This window comes from Canis aureus, chromosome 8 (genome assembly GCF_053574225.1).
Source record: "Canis aureus isolate CA01 chromosome 8, VMU_Caureus_v.1.0, whole genome shotgun sequence".
Taxonomy (NCBI): Eukaryota; Metazoa; Chordata; class Mammalia; order Carnivora; family Canidae; genus Canis; species Canis aureus.
Genome location: NC_135618.1, coordinates 77267014 through 77293684, shown reverse-complemented (window position 1 = coordinate 77293684; position 26671 = coordinate 77267014). Strand labels below are relative to the sequence as shown.

Below are 26671 nucleotides of genomic sequence, written 5' to 3'. Positions count from 1 at the left end.
AAACTCCCAGCTTTGATTCAGAGGTGAAGAGTGACCTGATGCACATTCTTGAGTTACCTTTCCACAATCTAACCCCCTTTGATCACTTAGATACCAGACCAACTGGAGCCAGAGAATTGATGATGCTCATCCTTGCTGGCCCTGTGACTTCGACCTAGACCCTGTCACCATAAGATGACTTTTGCCCCAATTCCATGCTGAATACCCTATGGCACAAGCCCTTTCATGAATATGTATGTCCCTTTGGCCTAAACATTCCCCGTTTTGTTTGTTTGTTTGTTTGTTTTTGTGGTTAAAAGTCAAATTTATTAGAAGATTAAGAGATGTATTATAACTGGACTATAAATACTGCACAGATGACTTTATTCACAGTCATACTGCACAGAGATATAGTCAGTGCCAACCTATTTTGTGGATACTCTTGTTCTTTTGTTCCAAGAAAAATTTGCACCGTAAGACTTGGACTTGGGTTTTGGAACCTTCCTCTCTTCAATGTCATAGCTCCACCCATTTTTTTCTGCAAAGGCAGCTGCATCTTCTTTAGTACTGAAGGTTAAAACCATGTTGGACAAAGGGTCAGCCGTTGATGCCCAACCCATCAAAGGATTTTCCCATCGCTCCCTGGTATCAAACTCCATCTTCCATTTCTTTGTGTTATTTACTCCAGACTGCATGTTATCGCGAGCAGGAACAAAGATCCTGACTTTTCTAGTTTTGATATGCTCTTCTGGAACACCAGTTAAAGTAGTAATGTCCAATTTTTCATCAACTGTTATGAGTTGCGTGTCTCGAGCTTGGTCCTGTGCCAACCTCCATGTGGAAGTGCTTAATGACCTGGCAGGAGCCCTGGAAACGGAACGGGCGGCTGCAGCCGCGGCCCTTTCCCCCCAGAGCATTCGCCTCAGCGCCGCTGACATGGAGGCCGCCGCCATCTTGCTGCAGGCTAACCCCCGGTTTTGTTCAAGGAGGCACTGCTTTAGGAAATATCCCTGATGCTTTCTACTTGTGGCAGGTAAAACCCTTCCTTCTCCTATTCTTTGGCTTGGTTGTGTCTTTTGGCTCTGTACCTACCAAGAAGTGAACCCAGTTTTGGGTAACATAACGACTCAGCTTCTGAGGCCAGAAACTTAGGAGTTATGATTGATTCCTTCTTTTCCCTCACCTTCCACATCAATCCAAAATGAATCTTGCCTGTTTACAACCATATTGCTACTGCCTTCATCCAGACCACCAACCGGCATCTCTCACCTGGACTGATCATCTCCCTTTTTCCATATGTGCCCATCCCACAAGAGCAACCACAGTGAATGATCTTTATAAAGATTATTCCATGTCACCTGGCTAAAACCCTCTACTGGCTTCCCAGTACACTATAGAATAAAATTCAAACTCCTTACCATGGTCTACAAGGCCTTGTGTGACTCAACCCTGCTAACTCTCATTCATTCATTCTCTAAACATTGAACCATTTTTCTGGTCCTCAAATACTCCAAGCCCATTCCTGCCTTACAGACTTTATGTAGATTTCTCCGACAGTTTCTCCTTTCTCATTCTGGCCTCAGCGAAAACATCACCTCCTAAGTAAGTCCTCCTCCACCAACTTCAAAATGCAATTACAATAACTAATCATAGTGGTCATTAGGGCTGTTCACCAAATATTTCTGGTTCTCTGCCTTTCTAGACACATGGTCTTGCCCCTCTGAAGTTAGGTGTGACAATGTAACTATTTTTGCTAAGTGGAATATAAATAGCAGACATTTAAGGGCCAGTGCCTGACCTGACACATCCCTTTTTCCTGACTTGGTGATCATGGAAGCATGAGGCACAATAAGGCTTCCATCAGCCTGAGTTCCTGAGTGAGTTAGGGTGATCAGTGCCCCCCTTCCAACCTGTGATGGATGTGTGGCAGGAATGAGAAATTAACCTTTATTGTTTCAAACAACTGAGGCTTTGGAGCTGTTTGTTACCACAGCATAATTAGCCTAACCTGGCTGATACACTATGTGCCGAGTACTGGGTGCTTTATATGTATTAACTTATTTACTTCTCACAGTGACCCTGTGACATAGACACTATTGTGGTTTTTTGTTTTTGTTTTTGTTGTTGTTTTTATTGGTGTTCAATTTGCCAACATCTAGAATAACACCCAGTGCTCATCCCATCAAATGCCCCCCTCAGTGCCCGTCACCCAGTCACCCCCACCCCCGGCCCACCTCCCTTTCCACCACCCCTAGTTCGTTTCCCAGTTAGGAGTCTCTCATGTTCTGCATAGACACTATTGTTATCCTATGTTATAAATGCAGTGACTGAGGCACAGCAAATTTAAGTAACTTTTCTAATACCACAGAGCTAGTAACAGGCAGAGGTGGAATTTGAACTTAAGCATTCTTACGAAAGTTCTATCCATTAGCTAAAACGTGTTCTGTTTTATGTTACTGAAAGCTGTGCTTAGAAAGGAGATCCTGATATAATGGCAACATGGGGAAATCTCAAAACGTTATGCTGAGTGAAAGAAGCTAGACACAAAAATCATCCTGTGTAATTCTATTAGTGTGAAACTCTAGAGAGGCCAGATCTAACCCATAGTGACACAAAGCAGATCGGTGGTTTCTTGGGGCTAAGCATGAGGACAGGATTCCCCAGGAAGGGTCAGAGGGTTCCAGATTTATACTTGTAGTCACTCTGTAGTTCTGTCTCTCAAACACTTTCAAACTCATGTTGTAACAGGAATCGACAGAGCTATGGGTTTTATTGTATATTCATACATATATAGACAAAAGGGAACTGTCTGTTTTTATCCTCAGGGCTGACAAATACATATATGAATATAAGTATTTACATCTTTTAGGAATACAGAGATATCACATGATATTTCAATTGCTATTTTATCTTTTTTTTAAAGTAATCTCTACACTCAAGATGGGGCTAACACTTACAACCCCAAGATCAAGAGTCCCATGCTCTACTGACTGAGTCAGCCAAGTGCCCTTGGTATTTCAATATCAATACCGAGGCAACAGTTATAAAGTGCAACAACCAATTAAGATAACATATTTTAGAAGTTAAAGATTATTTTTAGAAGATCCAAAAAAATTGTCTTTAAGTTCAGTGTCTTAAAAGGCTCTTCCCCAATCTTGCAGAAATAATTCAAGGACAGTTTTATTGATTATTTAAGACAAATTCTTGAGGTATAGTTTACATATAATAAAATGCATACCCATTCTAAGTGTACAGTTTGATTAGGCTTGGCAAATGTATACACCTGAATACCCACCACCACCATCAAAAGGTAGAGCTTTGCCACTACTCCAAGCAGGTCCCTCTGACCCTTCCTAGACAATCCTGTCCTCACGCTTGGCCCCAAGCAACCACCGATCTGCTTTGTGTCACTATGGGTTAGATCTGGCCTCTCTAGAGTTTCACACTAACAGAATTACACAGGATGATTTTTGTGTCTAGCTTCTTTCACTCAGCATAATGTTTTTGAGATTTCCCCCATGTTGCCATTATATCAGGAGCTCCTTTCTAAGCACAACTTTAAGTAACATAAAACAACACGTTTCAGCTATGGACAGAACTTTCATAAGTATTTCCAAGTCCACACATCATTAGGATAAGATTCTTTGAACCAGTTTTATGACATGGAGCCGTGTCCACGCATCTGCAGTTGCTGGAAAGAGGAGACATGCCCTTCCTGAAATTCCTTTCCTCCTGCTGCATTCTCAAGACCCAATATCAGCTTTCCACCACCACCTAACTGAAAAAGGTTTAACTGAAAAGAGCTAAAAAAAAAAAAAAAAAGAAAGAAAGAAAAAGAAAAAAGAGCTCAAAACTGACTACATGGGAAGAAGAAAAGCAGAAACTAATTTTAAGCGAGAGGAATAAGGGGGCATGTAACGTTCTCCTCTGATAAACCTGCTATAAATCAACACCCTCTCCAGTCACCTTCTCACATCTCCCTGATTTATCCGTGACACGGGTCACAGTCTGAAGTGACCTCGCTCGTTTCCCGCTCGGCACACTGGCGGTAGACTGAAGAAGCTTCACGAGCACCCGCATCCCTCCCCGGGAGAGGAGCCTACGCTCTCCCCCTCAGCAAGGCACCCGCGGCCTCGCGATGCACTTGGGCCAGGTCCGGCCTGGGGGGAGCACGGCCGCAGCTCGCTGGGCCGCAGCCTCCCGTCCCCGACGCCGCGGACCGCCCGGCCGAGCCTCCGAGCTGGAGCGCGGCGCGGAGCGCAGCCCCCGCCCGGCCGCCGTGGGTGAGCGAGAGCCGCGCGCAGCAGCCGGAGCGGGGCCCGCGGGGCCGGCGCCCCCCCCCCCCATCGGGCCCTGCCCCCATTCAGCAGTTAAACTGCTTCCACGCTCCGCTTCCAGCAGCTGCACCCAACGCCCGTCCGTCAGGTGGCTCCTGAGCTGCGCTCACGGGCGAGGCTGCCGGGGCGTCCTAGGAACGGAGCCGGGGGGGCGGGGGGCGGGGGGCGGCCGTCTCCCCGTTGCCCGGCATCGCGGGCTCCCCCGGGGGTCGTACACGGGCTGCTTCTGCCTCCTGCCACCAGGGAAGGGACGGGGAAGCCCTGGCCGCAAGCTGGGCCCCGAGCCAGGGCCCCAGGGCCCCGCGGCCCCGTCTCCTCCTGGGCCTGCGCCCGGTTCGCGGGGACGCCGCGCCGACTGGACTCTGGACGAGACCTTCCCGCCCTTTCCTCTCTCGCATGTCATCCGCCGGCACTACCTGCCCCTGCCCGGGCCGCTCTGCCCCCCGTTGGTCTCGGGGGCCGCAGCGTCCCCCGTCCCGCTCTCCGGGTCGCCTTCCAAGCTCAGCTCAGATGCCAGCTCTTTGGTTTCCCCTCGGGAGGAACCCGTCCCCCTCCCTTCCCTCTGGGACAGCAGCCGCGACCGCTTGCGCTCCGGGCCCCTCCTGGTCCCCGGACTTCCCCCACGTGGGCGCCGCCCCCCAGGTGGGAGCCCGCAGAGCCTCGCGGGGCAGAGGCGACCTGGGGTGTGTGGCGGGCCCACTGCGTTGCTGTGGCTTGGGGACGACTGTGACAGCAACCCCCGTGAGCAGAAATCCTGCGAAGGGGTCCTCTCAGGGGATCCCTGAGGGAATGAAGGCCCAGAGAGGTAAAATGACTCGTTCAGCACACCCCAAACTGCATTTACCATTGTTGATGGCACCTTCACTCCTTTTCCCAAATTACCCTACATTCCAAAGGCCTATCTGATGTTTAGAAAGTACTAATGGAGTATGCTTCCCCTTGTGGTGGGGAGCAGCACGGAAATGTCCCTGCAAAGACTGTATGGTCACAGCCTGGAGCTTCACAAGCGAGTCACAGGACACTCAGCTGCTCAGGGCACAAGGGCGAGACTTCCTTTTTTTTTTTTTCAATAGATAAATTTTATTGTATTTAAACAGTATCTCAGATAGGTCTTGGGACTCTTGTGGCATCTTCTTGTTTCTCTACCTGAACGACCTCAAATCTTTTTCATCAATCCACTAATCAATTCCTTTTTGAGAGGCAGATAACACCTAAAAATTTTCCGATAGCCTTGTGATTAACTGTTAGAGCTTGCTGAATCAGAGAAGGTGAATTTGGTACGATTTTTTTTATGGAGGTTAAAATTCACAGCAAAGGATATTAAGTGTTTGCTAAGTCTATCCCTTTTACCACCCAACATCAATATCCACTTTCCTCCCATACTTCAAGTAGGATGCCATTATTACCCCAAATGCTGTCCCCCCAGTCCCAGAACAGCCATGTGGGCTACACACTCTGCTATAATCCAGTGTAAGAGGATTTTTTTTTATTCAGCTTTTATTTTTTAATGAAACATAGTCCAGTAGTTCCAAGATACAAAATTAATCAGTTCTGAAGTGATTAATGACAACAGCACACCAATCAATCCTTCCTTAGGGGAACAGTCTCCTCCCTGATGCCCTCCTTAGTCACAATGCAGATTCTGAGTACATCCCCAGTGTACACATCCCTCTCTGCTGCAGAAATGAAGACGTCTTTCACAAGCCGCATGGCTCTGTCCAACGACAGCAGGACATGCTCCACATTCTGCATGTTCTTAAAACCAACCTGGTTGTCAAGCAGCATCTGGAGCATGGCACTTGCTGAGCCTCCAGCCTTGAAGGAGTCTCTCTGGTAGGACCCTACTGGGCCAAAGCTGTACACAGCCTATCTCTCAGCTCTGCTTCAGTGTCCCTTAAGCACAGATTTGGGTGTACGATTTTCACAGCACATTCGGAAGTCACTCTTTGGTGGAAGTCACACCACCTCCAGACCCTCCATCTGCCCTCTTGCTTTCTCTGTACCTTCTCTGTCCTTCTGTCTTCTCTTCACACCTCCTACCTGGAGTGGGGACTTGAAAGAGGAGGGGCTGAGCAAGGGGCTGGGGTGCTGCTCCCATAATGCTGCCAGAGCCCCTGGGCTGATTCCTTGAGTATCTCCTTGAGGATCCCCCTTCCCAAGGCCCTGCTCCTGAAGGGGATCCCCCTTGGGCCTGTGGGCTCCATGGACGCTGCTGGCAGAGCTGGTTCCTGCCCCCCCCCCCCCCCCCCCCCCCCCCCCCCCCCCGTGCTGGTCTAAGGCACAGCTGGTCGTCCAGGGCAGCCGGCCTTTGGCCCTCCTCCCTCTTCTGGTTTTGTGAGGAGTGAGTGGGGTGCTACTGCCTGGGTCCTCCTTCTTGCTCTCTGAAGACCAGCCTGGGGGCCCTTTCCCATTGGCCTTGGAAGGCAGCATTCACAAAGCACTGAGGGATTCATGTCTTACTCACAAGGGTTTGTCTCATTTACCTTCTTCCAGTTAAGGATTCAAAAGATAAGTTGGGACTTGGGAAGCTCACGGTGCCTCTCCTAAGTGGTTCAGGAATGTTGTCCTTCAGCTCCCGTCATCTCAGGGGCTTGGTCTGGGGCCCTCTCCCCTTTTTGCCTCTTCCAACTCCCAGCTAAATAGAAAGCCCTCTTTCCGGCAGGGTGAAAGTGCCCTGAAAGTGTCCTGACAGTAGCCAAGGAGTGTCCATTTGGGAAGAGTAGCCTGGATCCTAGGCCTTTGCAGGACCTGACCCCTGAGGGTGAGGGGGTCCCCGATCCACCCTCAACCAGCCCCCATCTTCATCTCTGCCTCTCCTCCCTTGCCAGCCTGTCCATTCCTCTGTGTCCCTTGGTCCCAGTGAAAATTAAAGCCACTTAAAATGGGCAGCACAGTGCCTGGTACCACACAGGCCCTCAATAAACATTTGCTGAACACATGAAAGAACTTAAAAAAAAAAAAAAGCCAGTAACTTTCTGGTGCTGAACAAGCCATACCTGACCTCATTTGAACCCAACAGATAGGTTTTTTTCACCCAATAATTTTCAGATTTTTAACAAGAGACCTGCTGTTCTGAATAAAGACCAAAATGGGGAAATGAGCACACATGGACCTCATCCTAATGGAAACCCAATGGAACACCCTTGCTCATGTGCTATAATTGACTACAGAGGAACTGTCACCAGTTCCTCTCCGTTTATTAACCCGAAGCCTCTTGCTTTTCTTTCCAATTGATTTCTACACTGATGACATCCCTCTGCAGCTTTCCTTTGGGCCTTTCACAGTGACCATCCATTCAGAGTGATAGCATTTTCTGGAATGTAGACAGTCTGGTTACTGAAAATGGTCTTTATTCTCACAGTGGGTTCAGCAAAGAGAGCACCATAAAGATTATTTTTTAAACAGTTTTATTGAGATAAAATACCACATAATTCATTCATTTACAGTGTACAATGCAATAATTTTAGTATATTCCCAGAAGTGTGTGACTATCATTGCAATTAAGTTTGAAACATTTTCATGACCTTGAAAGGAAACTGTGCTCTTTGCTTTCTTTTTTTTAAGTTGGTCTGCTTTTCTTTACTTTTTCTTTCTTTTTTTTTTTCATTTTACTTATTTATTTGAGAGAGAACACAAGCAGGGGGAGCAGCAGAGGGAGAGGAACATGCCTAGGGGAGCCCAGGGTACTTCGGGGAATCAGAGGTATTCTTCAAGGTCAGCCACAGGACAGGCATCTGCTAAGGAAGCACATGGAAGCTCTGCTTGGATCCTGACCCTAAGGAGGCAGCTTGTCAAACTGATCCACTTCTTATGACTTCACCTTTAGGGAGGGTCAATAACCAGAAATCTGAAAGCCCAGCATAGTGGGTTGAATAGTGCCTCCCCTGAACCCCAAATTCATGTCTACTCACGAGTTCAGAATGTGACTGTATTAGTTTTCTAGGGTTTCTATAATGAAGTAAGTATTACTCTAGCAGCTTTCTGGTGATTCCTTGGAGTTTTCTAAATATAGAATCCCACCATCCATGAAGAGACATAGTTCTACATCTTTCCAATTAGGGTGTCTTTTATTTCTTTCTCTTGTCTAATATATGCTGTATAGAACTTTTTGTACTATATTGAATAGCAGCAGTAAAAGCAGGAATCCTTGTCTTTTTCCTTATCTTAAAGGACAGACTTGGGATCCCTGGGTGGCGCAGCGGTTTGGCGCCTGCCCTTGGCCCAGGGCGCGATCCTGGAGACCCGGGATCGAATCCCACGTCGGGCTCCCGGTGCGTGGAGCCTGCTTCTCCCTCTGCCTGTGTCTCTGCCTCTCTCTCTCACTGTGTGCCTATCATAAATAAATAAAAATTAAAAAAAAAATAAAATAAAAAATAAAGGACAGACTTTCAGTCTATGAATATGATGTTAACTGTGGGTTCCTCATAAATGCCTTTTATCTAGCAAATAATATTTTAAATTTTTGTTCACATTAAGATACTCTGGTGGGTTTTTTTGGTTTTTATTTTTAAAATTTTATTTATTTATTCATGAGAGATACAGAGGCATAGGCAGAGGGAGAAGCAGGCTCCCTGCAAGGAGCCCGATGTGGGACTTGATCCCAGGACCCCAGGATCATGCCCTGAGCCCAAGGCAGATGCTCAACCACTGAGCCACCCAGGTGCCCCTGATCTATAATCTTCTTTTCTTCTGATGTCTTTATCTGGCCTTGGTATCAAGGTAATTCTAGCCTCATATGGTGACTTAGGAAGTATGCCCTCTTCAAGTTTTTGGAGGAGTTTAAGAAGCATTGGTGTTAATTCTTTAAATGTTTGTTAGAATATACCGTGCAGCCATTTGGTCTAGGACTTGTTGGGAGATTTTTGATTATTGATTCAATCCCTAGCTATACGTATGTTCAGATTCCCTATTTCTTCTTGAGTCAGTTTATATAATTTGTATGTTTTAAGGAATTTGTCCATGTCTTCTAGGTTATTTAATTTGTTGACATACAACTGTTTATGGTATTCTCTTATAATCCTTTCTTTAAAAAAAATTTATTTATTCATGAGAGACACACAGAGAGAGGCAGAGACATAGGCAGAGGGAGAAGCAGCCTCCATGCAGGGAGCCCGAAGTGGGACTTGATCCTGGGACTCCAGGATCACGCCCTGGGTCAAAGGAAGGTGCTAAACCACTGAGCCACCCAGGGGTCCCTATAATCCTTTAAAAAAAAAAAAAAAAAGATTTATCCATTTATTCATGAAAGACATACAGAGAGGCAGAGACATAGGCAGAGGGAGAAGCAGACCCCTCACAGGGAACTGGATTCGGGACCTGATCCCAAATTCCAGGATCACACCCTGGGCTGAAGGCAGTGTCAAACCGCTGAGCCACCTGGGCTGTCCATGCACAAAATTCTTAAATTTGCATCAAGCTAATCTATTTTTTTTTCCTTTATTGCTTATGTCTTTGGATCATATCCAAGAAATCATTGCCAAACCCAATGCCCTGTGGCTTTTTCCTTGTGTTTTCTTCCATGGGGTTTATAGTCTAGGTCTTTTTTTTTTTTTATAGTCTAGGTCTTGTATTTAGGTCATAGATCCATTTTTGTTCATGTTTTTTTTTAAGATTTTTAAAAATTTATTCATGAGAGAGAGAGACACAGGCAGAGGGAGAAGCAGGCTCTCTGCAGGGAGCCCAACGTGGGACTTGATCCCGGGTCTCCAGGATCACACCCTGGGCTGAAGGTGGCGCTAAACCACTGAGCCACCCGGGCTTCCCAGTTCATGTTTTTACATGGTGTTCTGTAAGGGTCCAGCTTCATTCTTTTGTACATGGATATTCACTTTTCTCAGCACCATTTGTTAAAGACTATCTTGCCCCATTGAATGGTTTTGACACCCTTGTTGAAAATTATTGGACCATGTAGATGAGAATTTATTTCTGAACTCTATTAGTCCTTATGTCTGTCTTTAGGCCAGTATCACACTATTTTGATTACTGTAGCTTTGTGGTAGATTTTGAAGTCAGGAAGTTTGAGATCTCTTTTTTCTTTGTTTTATTCCCATAATTGTCTTGGTTATTTGCAGTCCCTTGGGACTCCATGTGAATTTTAGTATGGGCTTTTCTATTTTTCTAAAAACATCATTTGGACTTTGATTTTAAAAATTGCATTACGCCTGTAGATTACTCAGCATCCATGAACACAGCAGTGTTTTCTAGTTTTAATTGTACAAATCTTTCACCTCTTTGGTTAAGTAATCATACATATTTTATTCTTTTTGTTTTTTTAAATATTTATTTATTATTTATGATAGAGAGAGAGAGAGAGAGACAGGAGGAGGGAAAAGCAGGCTCCATGCCAGGAGCCCGACGTGGGACTCAATCCCGGGACTCCAGAATCGCACCCTGGGCCAAAGGCAGGCGCCAAACCACTGAGCCACCCAGGGATCCCCACATATTTTATTCTTTTTGATGGTATTGTAAATAAATTTTCCTAATTTCTTTTTTGAATTGCTCAGTGTTAGTGTGTAGAAATGCAATTGATATTTATGTGTTGCCTTGTATCTTGCTATTTTGTTGCATTTATTAGTTCTAACAGTTTTTTGATGAAATCTTTAGGACTTTTTTGCATATAAAGTCATATTGTCTGTCTACAGAAATAATTTTATTTCTTCTTTTCCAAATTGGGTGCTCTTTCTTTTTCCTGCCTGATGGCTCTGATTAGGACTTCCAGGACTATGTTGAAGAAGTGGGCATCCTTACCATGTTCCCAATCTGAGAGGAAAAGCTTTCCATCTTTCACCCTTGAGTACAATGTTTGCTGTAGATTTTTCATATATGGCTTATACTGAGTTAGTTTCCTTCTATTTCTTTTTTTTTTTTTTTTTTTTTTTTTTTTTTTTTAGTTTCCTTCTATTTCTAGTTTGTTGTGAGTTTTTATCATGAATGGGTGTTGAATTTCGTCGATTGCTTTTTCTGCATCTACTGAATGATTATATGGGGTTTCTTCCCTTCATTCAGTTAATGTGTTATATAATATTGATTGATTTTAGAATGTTGAACCATCCTTGCATTCTAGGGGGAAATCTCACTTGGTCATGGTGTATAATCCTTTTAATATGTTACCATTACTGGGGCACCTGGGTGGCTCAGTCGGTTAAGGTTTGACTTCAGCTCAGGTCATGATCTCAGGGTCCTGGGATCAAGCCCTATAATACTGGGCTCCCTGCTCAGAAGGGAATTTGCTTCTCCCCCTCACTCAGCCCCTCCCCCTGTTCATCCCCTCTAGTGTTCTCTCTTTCTCATATAAATAAATGTTTTTTTTTTAAGATTTTATTTATTCAGGGATCCCTGGGTGGCGCAGCGGTTTGGCGCCTGCCTTTGGCCCAGGGCACGATCTGGAGACCCGGGATCGAATCCCACATCGGGCTCCCGGTGTATGGAGCCTGCTTCTCCCTCTGCCTGTGTCTCTGCCTCTCTCTCTCTCTCTGTGTGACTGTCATAAATAAAATAAAATAAAATTTAAAAAAAAAAGATTTTATTTATTCACTAGAGACACACAGAGAGAGGCAGAGACTTAGGGAGAGAGAGAAGCAGACTCCCCACAGGGAGCCTGATGTGGGACTTGATCCCAGATCCTGGGATTGCAACCCAAGCCGAAGGCATTGCTCAACTGCTGAGCCACCCAGGTGTCCCTAAAATTGTTTTTAAAATATGTTACTATTACTTTTAAAACAGTAACATTTTTTTTTTTAAAGGATTTCTTTGAAGGAATGTCTAGCACTGTCTAGAATGTCAGAAAGGTCAAGTAAGACTGATGGGAATTTAGTTAAGAGATTTTTGTTAAACTCATACATGAATGTTCTTAGTGGCACTATTCATAATAGCCAAAAAATGGAAACAACCCAAATGTCTACCATTAATGGTTAAACAAAATATGGCATATCCATATAATTATTATTCAGCCATAAAAAGGAATGAAACTCTGATACATGCTACAATGTGGATGAACTTTGAAAACATTATGCTAAGTGAAAGAAGCAAGGCACAAAAGGCCACATAGTATACAATTCTATGTATATGAAATACCAAATAGATAATAAACCCATAGACAGAAAGTGTATTAGTGGTTTCAAGGGGTTTGGGGGAGATGTTCAGATCAGGTTGGGAGGTTGAAGAAGACATGAGGCTTTGGTTTAGCTGCCAGGGGGAGGTAAGGGAAAGCTGAGAAAGAATAAGTGAAAAACTGAATGTTTGCCTAAGGTTATAGGCCCAGTCTTGCCCATTCAGGTGGCCATAGGAGTTGGTAAGAGATTGCGGTTACTAAGAACAAGAAATTAGGAAAAGTCTGTAGAATTTCTGCATGTAATGTGGTGGCTGATGGTAAGCAGGATTCTGGTGAGCCTACTGGTGAGGCTGGAAGAGCTAGAAAGTCTTCAAGAAAGGGAAGAAGATGAATCCCACAAAATCTAGGTGAACTTAAAGCATTCAGTGCAACATCTGGCCCAAGTAGAAAATACTTATTTGTTTAAAATAATAGTTAATTGAGCACTGGGTGTTGTATGTAAGTGATGAATCAGTGAATTCTACTCCTGAAACCAATATTGCACTATAAATTAACTAATGCGAATTTAAATAAAAACTTAAAAATGAAAAATAAAATACTAGTTGATTATTTTAGAGGGATATCAGCTTTTTTGTGGTGTAATTCACATATCATACAATTCATCCCCCTACATTGGTCAACTGTTTTTTGCCTAGGGTGCCAAGACAATTTAATTTGGTATGAAGAGTCTTTTCAACAAATGGTACTGAGACAAATAGATTTCCATATGGGAAAGAATGAAGTTGGACCTTTTCCTTACACTATATAAAAAAATTAAAAAATTAAACTCACATCCTAGTAGGTATGAAATGATATCTCATTTTGATTTTGATTTGCATTTCCCCAATGATTAATAGTGTTGAACATCATTTTGTGTGCTTATTGGCCATTTTCATATTTTCCTTGGAGAAATATCTATTCAGATACTTTGTCCATTTTCAATTCAATTAAATAAAATTTAAAATAATATCCAATTCATTATTGAGTTATAATAGTTCGTTTTGTATTCTGGATACCAGACCTTTATCAGGTACATGATTTACAGATATTTTCTCCCATTTTATGAATGTCTATTCACTTCCTTTGAAGCACTTAAGTTTCTTGTCGGCTTCTCGTTTGGGGTGATGAAATGTTCTAAAATTGATTGTAGTGATGATCACACAGTTCTGTGAACACACACCAGAAGCCACTAAACTGAACCCTTGTCCATCGAAAGATGAATGGATAAAGAAGATGTGGTTTATGTATACAATGGAATATTACTCAGCCATTAGAAACAACAAATACTCACCATTTGCTTCAACGTGGAGGGACCTGGAGGGTATTATGCTGAGTGAAATAAGTCAATTGGAAAAGGACAAGCATTATATGGTCTCATTCATTTGGGGAATATAAAAATTAGAGAAAGGGAATAAAGGGAAAGGAGAAAAAAAATGAGTGAAAATATCAGTGAGGGTGACAAAACATGAGAGACACCTAACTCTGGGAAATGAACAAGGGGTAGTGGAAGGGGAAGTGGGCGGGGGTCTGGGGGGACTGGGTGATGGGCACTGAGGGGGGCACTTGGCGGGATGAGCACTGGGTGTTATGCTATATGTTGGCAAATTGAACTCCAATAAAATAAAAATAAAAATAAATAAATTGAACCCTTAAAAGGGTGTGTCTTGGGGCTCCTAGGTGGCTCAAACATCCAATTCTTGGTTTCAGCTGAGGTCATGAGCTCATGGGTTGTGAGATGGAGCCCCACATAGAGCTCTGTGCTCAGCATGGAATCTGCTTGAAAATTCTCTCTCTGCCTGCCCCCTATGTGTGCACATAAGTTCTCTTTCTCTCTAAAATAGATAATTTTTTTTTAGAAAAGGTGTGTCTTGTGGCATGTGAATTATATCTCAATAAAGCTATTATTTTAAAAAATAAAGTAAGGAATGAGTAAAATGAGTAGATAATGAGCACTTAGGAAAAAAACTGATGGAGCACTTGGGTGGCTAATTTGGTTAAGCATCTGACTCATGGTTTCTGCTTAGGTCATGATCTCAGGGTAGTGGGATCAAGCCATGTGTTAGGCTCCACACTCAGTGCAATCTGCTTGGGATTGTCTCTCCCTCTGTCCCTCCCCACACTTGTACATTCTCTCATCTCTCTAAAATAAACAAATGAAATCTCTGGAAAAAAAAAAAAAAAGGAAAGAATTGACATAGGAACCCAATACAGTTTTACCTAAATACAAATCCTATAAAACTAACCTCATGTTCCTTTTTGATAAAGTGATTTTTGATCAGATCTTTTGATAACATCCTTTATCCAGGCCTAAAAAGACTGCGTGAGGGAATACTCTAACAAAGGCTATCTGGATTTCAGCAAGACGTTTGAAAAATGACCTATTTTTGGAAAAATGTAGAATGAATGACACCATTACTGAATGGTTGAGCAAATATAACCCCCAAATGCCAATTAAAGGTAAGCTGGAAAAGGTCTCAGATTATATGGCATAGGGCTTCAGCCACCTGCCTTACTTTCTTCATCATTTTTATTGGTGATTTTAGCTGAGAAAAATTGATAAAATCCTGATGAAATTTGATGGATTCAGAGAACCAAGCCAACTTTAACTGGCTGAATTCTACAAGGAAAAATTGCTCAGAACCAGTGATTCCCTTTTCCCTTAAGTTTTCTTTCTTTCTTTTTTTTTTTTTTTTTTCTTTCTTTTTAAATTGAAATGCCTTGGGGCACCTGGGTGGCTTGGTGGGTTAAGTATCTGACTCTTAATTTCGGCTCTGGTCATGATCTCAGGATCATGGGACGGAGCCCTGCATCTGCCTCTGTGCTCAGCACAGTCTGCTTATCTCTCTCCCTCTGCTCCTAGTGCCCCCCGACAACCCCCACCACTGCTCATGCATTTTCTCTAAAATAAATAAAATCTTGGGCAGCCTGGGTGGCCCAGCGGTTTAGCGCCGCCTTCGGCCCAGGGTGTCATCCTGGAGTCCCGGGATCAAGTCCCATGTCGGGCTCCCTGCATGGAGCCTGCTCTTCCCCCTGCCTGTGTCTCTGCCTCTCTCTCTCTCTCTCTCTCTGTGTCTCTCATGAATAAATAAATAAAATCTTTTAAAAAATAAAATCTTTTTAAAAAATACATTGACATGCCTCTAAGTGTTATCCTGTCCCTAAACACGTGTGTACGAAGCCCACCGAGTGCCCAGCATCACATGCTAGCTGGATGACTGGCTCTACCACCAAGTACACCAGTCCCCCCGTCACAGGACACGCTGTGATGGTGCCTGATTGTTCGGGGAAGGGTGGGTTAAGCAAGGGGAGAATGAGCAGGGGAGCCTAGAGGACACGGGGAGAAAGAATAATGACCCAGGCTCAGTTAACCAAGCCCATCAGGTGCCATCAAGGCTCCCAGGAGGCCAGTCCTCCCAGGACACTCCAGGCAGGAGGTTACCCAACTGCCCTGCAGGGGAGGGTGTGGGGCCTGAGCAGGGCAGAGGCCCCAATCCCCTCTCCTCCTTCCCCATCTCCTCCTGCCATCCTTGTCCATGTTCTCCACTTCTTGATGGTTCCTGAAAGCCCACTGCTGAGGGAGCCAGGCCAGGCAGGAAAAACGCAGCAGCCTCCTCTTGAGCCAGCTTTATTGAGAAGCGGGGTGGGGAGGGCTCTAGGCCCGCTGGGCCCGCAGCAGTGCTCGCACCTGGCCGATCTGCCAGTCGACGCTGGAGCGCGCTGTGCCCCCCAGGGTGGTGTACTGCTCCACACTGTGGCCATAATCCCACACGCGGCTCACGTCGCCAGAGAACAGGGGGCTGGAGAAGAGAGGGGGAGGTGGGCCAGGGCCCAGGGGGCCACGGGGGCAGGCTCACCTCCCCGGAGGCAGCAGAGGGAGGGGAGGAGCCGCACCTGATGGTCTGTAGCTCCTTTAGCGACAGCTGGTTGAGGGCCACCCCCTTGGTCTCGGCCAGGAACACAGCTCTCCCTGAGGCCTCATGGGCCTGGCGGAACGGCATCTGGGGCAGCCGAGTGAGCGCTGCACGGACTGGGCTCCCTCGGATCCCTGTTGGGCCCGTGCCCACCCTCAGAGCCCCCACCCTCGGCTTGGGGCACATGCCCATCACCTCCCCCTCCAGCCCAGCCACCCCAGTCTTACCCCTTTGCGGACCAGGTAGTAGGCGAGGTCGGTGGCCAGCATGTCAGGACTAAGAGCCCGTGCCATGTTCTCACGGTGAATCTGGGGGATGCCGGTGAGGGGAGTGCTGAGTGCCAGGGACCCTGAGTGGCAAGGCTGCTGGCCAACCCCACCCCGGCCCTTAGCCAGGATGTCCCTGGCCTTGGGCAGATGCACCCTGCCCCAGCCTATCTGCTCTCTCAGCTTGAGCCATTTTGTCTTCATTATTGATGATGTTTAGCTGCGCTCCTGGGGTTGCCAGCACTTTTTTTCAGAGTCTTTAGGTTTGGCGCGCATCAGAACGCCTGGGAGGATTTATTTCAAATTGCTGGGCCCCACCCCAAGTCTTGAATCCAGGTCTGCAGTGGGGCCTAGGATTGTATTCCTGTCCAGTTCTTAGGTACTGATGATGATGCTGGTCCCAAGACCACAGTTCGAGAAACACTGCTTTAGAGACACATCCTGAACTGTTTAGGAATGAAATGACAAGATGGCAATTTGCTTTAAAATAATGAGCTGGGGGACCCCTGGGTGGTGCAGTGGTTTGGCGCCTGCCTTTGGCCCAGGGCGCGATCCTGGAGACCCGGGATCGAATCCCACGTCGGGCTCCCAGTGCATGGAGCCTGCTTCTCCCTGTGCCTGTGTCTCTGCCTCTCTCTCTCTCTCTCTCTCTGTGACTATCATAAATAAATAAATTTAAAAAAAAAGACTTATTGAAAAAAATAAGTCTTTAAAAAAAATAATAAAATAATGAGCTGGGAGTGGCGGTGGTGGCAGGTGGTAGGTAAAGACCGCCACAGCAAGAAAGGCCATGAGCTGATTACTGTGGGAAGATGGGTATTAGTTATGCATTCTTTCAACTCTGTGAACTGAAATTTCCCGTAATAAATAATTAAGAAAGAAATCTGGTCAGGCCAGCTGATGGGACCCCTACAGGCTCACCCATGTCCATTCTACTATAGCTAACACTGTTTGTCCCAGGGGCAGGAGCAAACACATACCCACCTCCCCTGCCCCAGATCTTCTGGATGCACCCACCCTCCTCCTCCCATGATCACCTCCTGGCACACCCCTCCGAGGGTATAGGGGCCTAGGGGAGCAGGGAGGGGGCTTGCCTGCAGTGTAGAGATGACACCAGTGGCCACTTGGAGGACGGCGCTCATGGTGTCTGACACTTCAAATACAGCCTCCTTGTCCTCCTGGAGGGTATGTGGCAGGGGGTGAGACCCCAGCAGTCTTGCCCCCACCAAGGCATCCCGCTGCCCTCCACTGGGGACACCCAGCCTTTCGTATAAGCCGAGGGCTGGGTGATAGGACGAGAAGGGGCCATTTTGCGGGGCCCCTGCCTGGATGCGCCAGGGCCCCGAGAAATGGAATGCAGGATATGTGCAGGGGGCCCCTGCAGCCCCAGCCTCACACCTGCAAGTCCTTATTGTAAGTGCTTGGAAGTCCCTTGAGCGTCATCAGGAGCCCAGCACACTGAAGAAAGAGCGAGAACAAGGAGGCTGGGCCTCAGAGCCCATTTTCGAAGTTCCCTTAGGACCCTCCAGGTCAGCCCAGAGGCCTTGCCCCCACTCCGTGCCCTGCTCACCCGTCCAAACACTCGCCCTGCCTTGCTCCGTATCAGCTCCAGGCTGTCTGGGTTTTTCTTCTGGGGCATCAAGCTGCTTCCGGTGCTGGGGACAGAGATGCTGGGCTGAAAGAGCTCCCCTGCCCCTTGGCTGGTCTGCTGACTGGGAGCAGATGGAGTCTAGCAGCAGGCAGTCCAGGTCAGCCCAGGGGTGGTGTGGGGAGGAAGGAAGCCTTGCTGGTGGGCACAGAGCTAGGGTAGGGCAGGGCCCAGCCTTACCTGTAGGCATCTGAGAGCTGCACAAAGCTGAATTCCTTGGTGCCATAGAGGATAAGATCCTCGGCCATCCTGCTGAGGTGGGTCATGCACAGCGAAGCCCAGAACAGGAACTCAGCTGGTGGGACAACAAAGAGTGGGCCTTCTGGTCACCAGGCTTCTCTTGGTCCTCGCTTAGTCTGGAGAAGCCCCAGGTGGGAGGAGGCTGAGCAAGCCAGGGCAGGAGGACAAATTAGAGCACAGTGCAGGGGACAAGCGTGCTGGTTCCTAGGACTCACCCACAAAGTCTCGCTCACTGGTGGCATCCATGCTGTTGAGAGTGATGGCCCCAAAGTTCAGTTCTGGAGAGGTAAATGGGGAAGGCAGCAGGGCTGGGCTGGAGGAGAAGGAGGGGCTTCCTCTCCCCCAGAACAGGTAGCCTTGCCACCTTCTCCTGGAGACCCCCTTATGGAGGAGCGTAGGGAGGGGGCCAGAGGGTCTCTAGTACAGGTCCCAGAAGGAAATGGGAGCCCTAAGTCTCCCCAGTGCCATGCACCCCTGCCACAAACCTTCTCTTGTCTCTCTAGCCTCAGTGTCCATAAGCAACAAACAAGGGTTTCAACCACACCCCTGCTCCCTCTGAGGGTGAGTCTATGGCACCTGGCAGGTGCTAAAGGGAATCTCTGTGGGGACGAGGGGCAGGGCTCCTCACCTGCTTGGAGTAGCTCCCGGTCCACACCCAAAGGGTTGCCCGCAATGGCCCCACTGCAGGAACGGGGGATTCCAGGTGATTAGGGCTCCTGGCCGACAGGCCCTGGCACACACACACATACACGCACACCCAAAGCCAAGCCCAGACTGTTAGGGCTGCTGCCCAGTCGGCTGTGCTGACGGAACATTTGTCACCATGGAGCAGAAATGGCAAGCTGTGGGCAACTGGCTGGTTCTCTGGAGTCTCTCTGGAAAGCTCTGGCCCTTCTCTGACATACCTGCTAGCTTGGCTATCCCCATTTTAGGAGAGCCGAGGGTCCATGCAGGCTTCCCTCCCTTCCACATAGGAAGCACCCCAGACACAGAGGCTACTATCTGTCCTTTGTCCTCCTCAGGTCCTTCCTACCTCCTCTTCTTCTGTTGATCCCCAAGGACCATGCTCACCATACAGCAGCAACCCCCACCCCCAACTAGGCCCTCAGAGCAGAGAGGCACTGTGCTCACTCACCTCCCCAGGGGTAGGACATTGATCCGCTTCTGTACCTCTAGCAGTCTCTCAGAGTCTCTGGTCAGTGCCACAGCATGGCTGAGAGCCAGGGGCAAGAGGTCAGGGCCTCCTGAGGCATGAACAGAGTCAGGGTACCCCTGCACTATGGCCCAGCCTCTCACCTCAGAATCCAGTGGCTCCAGCGAATGGGCTGAGCCCTTTGCAGGTGTGTATACCCTGGAAAGAGGACGTCATGTTCCCTGTGGGGGAAGAAGAGGGGCAGGGGCCTGAGGGGCTCAGGAAGTCCAGGTAGGTCTGTGTCACCCAGAATGCTGTGGGCCTGGGTCCCAACAGGAAAAAGCAGGGCCAACCTTCCAAGGGTCTGTGTGCAGCACAAACCAAGTGAGCTTCTAGGGACAAACATATCATAAGGAAAAGACCAGAAGTGGGCCGGTGTGATCCAGGGACAGGGCCGGTGTGATACAGGAAGAGGGCTGGTGTGATCTGGGAAGAGTGGTGGTGTGATCCAGGGACTGGGCTGGTGTGATCCTGTAATAGGGCTGGTGTGATCCAGGGACTCGGCTGGTGTGATCCAGGGACAGGGCCGGTGTGATCCAGGGCCAGGGCCAGTATGATCCAGGAAGAGTGCTGATGTGATCCAGGGACTGGGCTGGTGTGATCCGGTAATAGGGCCGGTGTGATCCAGGGACTGGACTGGTGTGATCCAGGGACTGGGCCGGTGTGTTCCAGAGACTGGGCCACTGTGATCCAGGGTCAGGGCCAGTATGATCCAGGAAGAGGGCCAGTGTGATCCAGGGTCAAGGCGGTGTGATCCGGGAAGAGTGCTAGTGTGAGCCAGGGACAGGGCTGGTGTGTTCCAGGGTCAGGGCCGGGGTGATCAGGGACTGGGCCAGTGTGATCCAGGGACAGGGCTGGCGTGATCCAGGAAGAGAGCTGGTCTGATCCAGGGACAGGGCCGGTGTGATCCAGGAAGAGGGCTGGTCTGATCCAGGGACAGGGCCAGTGTGATCCAGGACAGGGCCGGTGTGATCAGGGATGGGGCCGGTGTAATCCAGGGATAGGGCTGGTGCCAAGGAGTTTCCCCGGAGTAGGATTTGGGCTATAGGACCAAATGTGATGAAGTCCTCTGCTCTGAGCAGTGGTGTGAGCAAAAGAGAGACACGGAGTCCCACCCAGCAGGGGATCACACTTGTGAGCATCTAAGAAGCTCCCAGGGACTCTGGAAGTGCAGGGGGCACTTCCAAGTAGGCAGGGGTGCTGTGGGTGGTGGTTTTGGCTTGCTTTTTATGATAAACAGCTTTACTAAAATATAATTCACCCACAGTTCACCCATTTAAATTGTACACTTTAGTGTGTATCCATCACCACATTGATTTTCAACATTTTCATCCCCCCAAAGCAGAAACCTTGTAGTCCCTACTTCTCCTAGCACCCCCCGGCAGATGGTTCTTAGGCCCTGGTTTTCCCCCAGGAGGGTAAGGTCCATGAAAAAGACATCACAGGAAGCTCAGGAAGAGGAAGGGTCAACCTATCTGTGTCACCAGACACGGACTTCTCAGCAGCAAAGTGGCCAGGTGTGCAAGGAGCAAAGCCAACCCCAAAGACGCGAGGTCACAGAAGCTAAAACTCTGGATGAGGCCAGTGGGGAGGCAGCTTTGGCTGTCCTATGCCAGCCTCGCTGGGTGGGGGTGGGAGGCGGAACAGGAGGACACAGGACACAGGGTGGCTGAAAAGTGACCCCGGCCACAGCCAGCCCTGTCCTCAGGCTGCAGGGCATCTGCCTGGCACCTTAGCCTCCTCTTTACGAAGCCTCAGAGAGTGAGCTCACCCTGCCTACTGAGCTCAGCTGGCGTGCAAGTAGGAAACACGGCAGGAAATGCCCGCATTCCCCGCTGCTTTGCCCCACTTGGTCCAGGAGTTCCAGGACGCCTCTGAGCCCCAGGGCCTGGGTCCTCAGCCCTCTTCCCCCTGCCACCTAGATCTAGCATTCAGGCCACCCGTCCTAGGGGAGAGGAGACCCCGGCTGCCCTCCCACCCTCTCTGCCACCTGAGTGTCCACGGGAGACTCACGCCTCTGCCCGGTCCACCATGGTTCTGATGAGCTCCCAGAGGAGGGCGGAAAGTCTAGAGCAGTCCTGTCGCATCCAGAGCCTGAGGTCTGTGACCACCTGCGGGGAGGAGGGCGTGGCACTCAGGGAGACAGAGGTGTTGCTTCGCCAGGGAGCCAGGACCGTGGCCAAGCCCTACGCTTGCCCCCTGGGCTGCCCAAGGTTGAGAATACACAGGGCAGGGTGGGGGCGGTAGGGGGCGTAGCAGCTGGCATAACCTGGTCATTCCGACTCCGGCCCGTGTGCAGCTTCCCTGCTGTTTCGCCGATGAGCTCCTGGGGGTGGAGGGAGGTGTGGGGTCAGGGTCCACCTGCTCGTAGCCCAATGGGGTCACCCAGGCCCTGGTTCCCCCCAGCCCTGTCCCCTTCCTTCCCTCCCTCCTCCTGGACCCTGCCATCTCTGCCGAGGCCACCTTTCTGAGGTCTGGCCTGTACTCTACCAGTGATGAAGGGAACAGAGTGATGGCGCTGAGGCTCTGAGGGGCCAAGGTCAAGGTAGAGAGGGGAGGACAGGCAGACAGGAGGGGGCCATACCTTCAGGCGCCGCTCGTTGGCCGTGTGAATATCTTCATCACTGGGGTTTACTTTGAAGGTGCCCTGAGCCCACTCCTCAGCCACCTGTAGCAGATGGCAACAACTCCAGGAGATAGGGGGTCAGCCAGCCACAGCCACAGGGCCCCAAGCCTGGTCCCACCCCATTCTGATCACTGAGTGTCTCTGTAAAGGAGCGGAGTCCTGGGGAGCACCCCAGGGAGGGTGAGTGCTCCCCAGGGGGGTGTAGCCCCCACCCCAAGGGAGCATTTCAGGCCCAGCTCCCCTTTGTCCATGAGCCATGGGCCACAGAGGCACTAAAGATGAAGAGAGACAAAGCAAGGCACAGGGTTTAAAGGGCACCTTGATAGGGGCACCTGGGTGGCTTAGTAGGTTAAGCAGCTGACTTGTGATTTCGGCTCAGGCCATGATTTTGGGGTCGAGGGACTGAGCTCCGAGGGATTGAGCTTCGCTCTGTGGAGAGTCTGCTGGAGATTCTCTATCTTCCTCACCCTCTGCCCTTCCCCTCCCTGCTTTCTCTCTGAGATAAATAAATACATCCTTTAAAAAATTAAATAAAGAAAGAACACCTCGATAGACATATAATCACAAGGTAAAATGACATGTTTGGATGTCCTGCAACCTGCACTCAGGACTCGGTAGGAGCCTGGGACCGGGCAGGGGCTCCGGTGGCTTCGGGTGCAGAGAGTACCTTGTCCAGTGCATGGAGTATCTGGTCCATCTCCTCCCTGGTGAGGAGCCCCGCCTTCTGCAGGCCGCGGCTGTAGGCCTTGCTGCCCTGCACGTCCACCTCCCACAGGGCCCGGTCATAGGCGATGGATGAGTTGAACTTCTCCATGACGGGGTCCACTGCGCCCACAAACCGGCCTCCCCACAGCTTCCCACTCTGGCCAGGAGAGCAGCAGCAATTAATGTCCTTCCCACCCTCGAGAACAGCGCCCTCACACAGGGCCTACAGGACAGTTATTAAGTCTGATGGTGGTGGGAACCAGCAGGCAGGATTATTCCCACTGCACAGATAGGGAAACTGAGGCTCAGAGAGGATCAGGAACTGGCCCGAAGTCACTTGGGGAGTCTGTGTAGGAATGTGGCTGGACACAGAAGGTAGAATTCTCTCCCACCACATGACTCTTCTCTAAGGACATGACAGCGGGGTACAAGGCTCCTCTGAGACTTCGGCAGGATTACTGGGACCTTTCCTGCCACTGACTGAGGGGAGAAGCCACTCTGGAATCCAGACTTTGAATCCAGCTGATATTCCAACCATGATGATAATAATCCTGGCTACCGTGTATTGCATTTGTACTCTGTGCCAGGCATGATTTTAATTGCTTGCATGTACCCACAGACATATCAGTTCCACCCCACTGCAGAGAGGGAAAACCCAGGCCCAGAGCCCTAGCTGGGGCTGGGAGAGCCAGGGTGACAGCCCAGCTGTCTGACGCGGAAGCCACACTCCAAACCCCATGCCCCAACAGGGTCACTCTGCACGCACTGTTGCACTGAACTTTTGCACCAGGAAAGGCAAGGAAGCAATGGAGAGAACCCAGCAGGCTCAAGTGACTGGCATTTCTCTCCCACAGCTTAGGGTGGGGTCTGAGATCCCAACCCCTGCCTCCCCAAAAGAGAGTGCCTCTGCCACATTTGTTATCAGCGGCCTTCTAGAAGGTCACTAGCTGACCCTCTGCCCCTGGGAGCCAAGGGCAGGGGGTGGGACAGAGACACCTCTGTTTGGAAAGAGTACATAGGCCAGGGCGGGCGAAAGCTGGGGGAGGGGCACAGAACCCACGGGAGCTGTCCTCCCTCCCAGAATGCCAAGGATCAGGAGAGTGTTCCCTGGGTGAAGGTGTGCACTTTACTTTGCTGCCAACTTTTCTGTGGAGGGGGAGTTTTATAAACTCCTGGGGACATATGTGTTTGTCCGTCACCCTGCAATGTCCCAGACCTCTCCTCGCCACCTGACTGCAATCATGTCATATAACGTCTATAAGCTTCAGGGCTACCTCTCTATAAAGTAAGGACGGTAGTAGCACCTACCCACCTACCCGATACAGCTGTTGTGAGCATTCAGTTATGCACAATTTCTAAGTGCATGCATAGTACCGTGCTGGTACTCGCTAAGTTCTCTTAGCAAGGGAGGCGCCAGGGCTGTGTACAGCACGGGGGGAGGGGGGAGGCTTCCACTGTGCTCAGGCCCCAGGCTGTGAACTGACCTCCCGCTGCTCAGCTCCCTTGGCTGCCTGATGACTCTGCTCTGGAGAAGCAGCCTCCACCCCCCCTTAACCTTCTGAGCTAGGTCCATTGGCCCTTTACATGTGTGCCAAGCCTAGCTCTCCTGCAAAGCAACACGTGGGTCCCTTTCCTGAGGACCAGGGCCAGCCAGTCAGGATAGGGAGCCAGCCCGCCCCTCAGCCAGGAACCTGGCACTGCCTCCTCCAGCAGGTCCCCGGACTCCCTGCCTGGGTTGTTAGTAATAACAACTACTTAACAAGTTGGGGCCTTAGCCAAACCAATTAGCGCCAACCCACAGGACGGCCTGGGGCCAGCAGAAGTCACCAGATGCTCTGATCTCATAAAGGCAGCCTACTTTACGTTGGGGCATAGGGAGTCTGCTTGAGATCTTCTCTCCCCTTCCTTGCCCCCTGACCCACCCCCCACCCCCCACATGTAAGCTCCCAATCTCTCTCTTTCTCTCAAATAAATAAATAAATAAAATCTTAAAAAAAAAAAAAAAAAACCCAGAAGGATATCAGAATGAGATGTCACCATCTGGGCTCTGAGTAGAAGGGGAGGCCCAATCTGGGGCCACAGGGCACTCCTGGGCACACCTGGGCCAGAATGATTCCTTTGGGGCAAGGGGGCAGGAGCACTGGTTTGGATGGGGATGAATGGGCAATAGCCAATTTAGAATGCACAAGGGGAATAACGTTGTTACTGTTAGACCTGTTTTTGAGCACCTACTACAGAGCACAACGGCTTGGCCCTGGGCTAGGCATTCTATGTATGCTATTACACCCTCCTGTGAGTTGGGCATTGTCACCTCGGGAGGTCTGGTGACTGCTTCAGAAACCAACTTTGTTTGCCTCCAAAGTTCAAGCCCACCAACCTCATGATCCCAAAACTAGCAGGGCAGGCAATCTTATTCAGTTTATTCAGATGAACAAACTGAGATCCAGAGAGAGGAAGTGCCTTGCTAGCTAATGAGGACCAAAAAGGACTGGAACCCAGATCTCCTGCTTCCCAGGCCACAGGTTCTCTTCACTGGCATCAAGCAAACAGGGTTCAAAGCAATGACCTCATGATCCAGTACCTTACAGAAGGGGACAGAGATCTCTTATTTTCCCCACTTGCCAGATTATTCAACCGAGGCCCAAGAAAAGGAACCTGTGCCTAAGACTCCTGCTACTCAGTGGTCAGGAAGAGAACCCTGGCTCAAGGGAAGTGAGGCTGGTGAGCAGGGAAGCCACCAGGCACTGGGGCCACGGGGCCACAGGCATGGTCCCCTGCCTCCTGGTTATTTCCGCAAGCCAGAGTCATGTGGACTCTGCTACACAGGGACAGCTGCTACAGCAGAAGGGGTGCAGTGGGGGAGACTAACAGGAAGGGCACCAGGAAAGAAGGAATGAAGAGGTGAGGGAGCTGAGGGGGTGGGCAGCTCCCTTTCTGCCCCATCGCTGGGAGCAGCACTATCAGGGCAAGTCAAGTCAGGTCAGGGCCACCCGCACTCCCCGTGTGGGTTGATGAGTGCCACACCCGCCCCGGGGAGGGGAGGAGGAGAGCAGCCGGTGATGCGGCGGCCACCGGGAAGTGACCACAGGCACAGGTGTCCCCCAGGCTCGGGCAATTGCACCGGGGGTACCCATCGCCTGGAGCTAGCGACAGTCACCAGGAGGGTGGCAGGCGGCGGGCCTGGCCCAGGGGATCCCGCGTGCAGCTCCCAGCCCGGCTGGCTCCCAGGGCGCCCCTGCCCCCCGGCTGGGACTCGAGGTCCCGCTCACCTCCGATGCCATGCTGGGCGGTTCCTCGTCGTCCAGGAGCCTCGGTGGTCCGGGTCTGGAAGACAAGCCGGGACTGACGAGCTTCTGGGCCGCGGACGGGGTCCCTGGGCGCTGCGGCTGCGGCTCCGGGCCTGCGCTCGGGTCTGCGCAGTCTGCGTCCCGCGCGCCCCGGCCCCCGTCTCCCGCCCCACCCCGGCCCCCGCCCCCGCCCCCACCCCCATCCCCCGTCTCCCGCCCCGGTCTCCCGCGCCCACCCCCGGGCCGCCCGTCGGGCACTCACCCTCCGGGCCGCGCCGAGCGTCTGGGGGCGGCCACCCCGCGGGCCTTTTGTGGCCCAGAGCGCGTCAGCGGCGCCCGGCCCGACGCCCGCCTCCCGGCCGCGGGCGCACCAATGGCAGGGGCTGGGGCA

The 26671-nt window shown here is 49.9% G+C and overlaps 1 protein-coding gene and 1 pseudogene across 11 annotated transcripts; both read right to left on the bottom strand.

Moving 5' to 3' along the window:
- Positions 1-308: 308 nt before the first annotated feature.
- On the bottom strand, positions 309-965 carry LOC144318214 (NADH dehydrogenase [ubiquinone] iron-sulfur protein 4, mitochondrial pseudogene; annotated as a pseudogene).
- Positions 966-7706: 6741 nt separating this feature from the next.
- On the bottom strand, positions 7707-26671 carry ASL (argininosuccinate lyase). 11 transcript variants are annotated; one of them, XM_077908362.1, is made up of 18 exons: positions 26543-26669; positions 26263-26317; positions 22956-23150; positions 22247-22330; positions 21932-21988; positions 21676-21773; positions 19767-19844; positions 19606-19683; positions 19099-19151; positions 18686-18748; positions 18411-18525; positions 18153-18237; positions 17981-18040; positions 17677-17760; positions 16544-16624; positions 16297-16403; positions 16091-16202; positions 7707-8050 (listed from the first exon to the last, which is right to left on the bottom strand). In XM_077908362.1, exons 2-18 carry the CDS (start codon positions 26272-26274, stop codon positions 7985-7987), a joined length of 1428 nt encoding a protein of 475 aa, XP_077764488.1. In that variant the 5' UTR covers positions 26275-26317; positions 26543-26669; the 3' UTR covers positions 7707-7984. The 11 variants fall into 11 exon arrangements, with proteins under 11 accessions (XP_077764488.1, XP_077764482.1, XP_077764490.1 ...); XM_077908359.1 differs by lacking the exon at positions 7707-8050 and adding exons at positions 13384-13571; positions 13697-13734 and having other exon boundaries at positions 19606-19821; XM_077908361.1 differs by lacking the exon at positions 7707-8050 and adding exons at positions 13384-13571; positions 13697-13719 and having other exon boundaries at positions 19606-19821.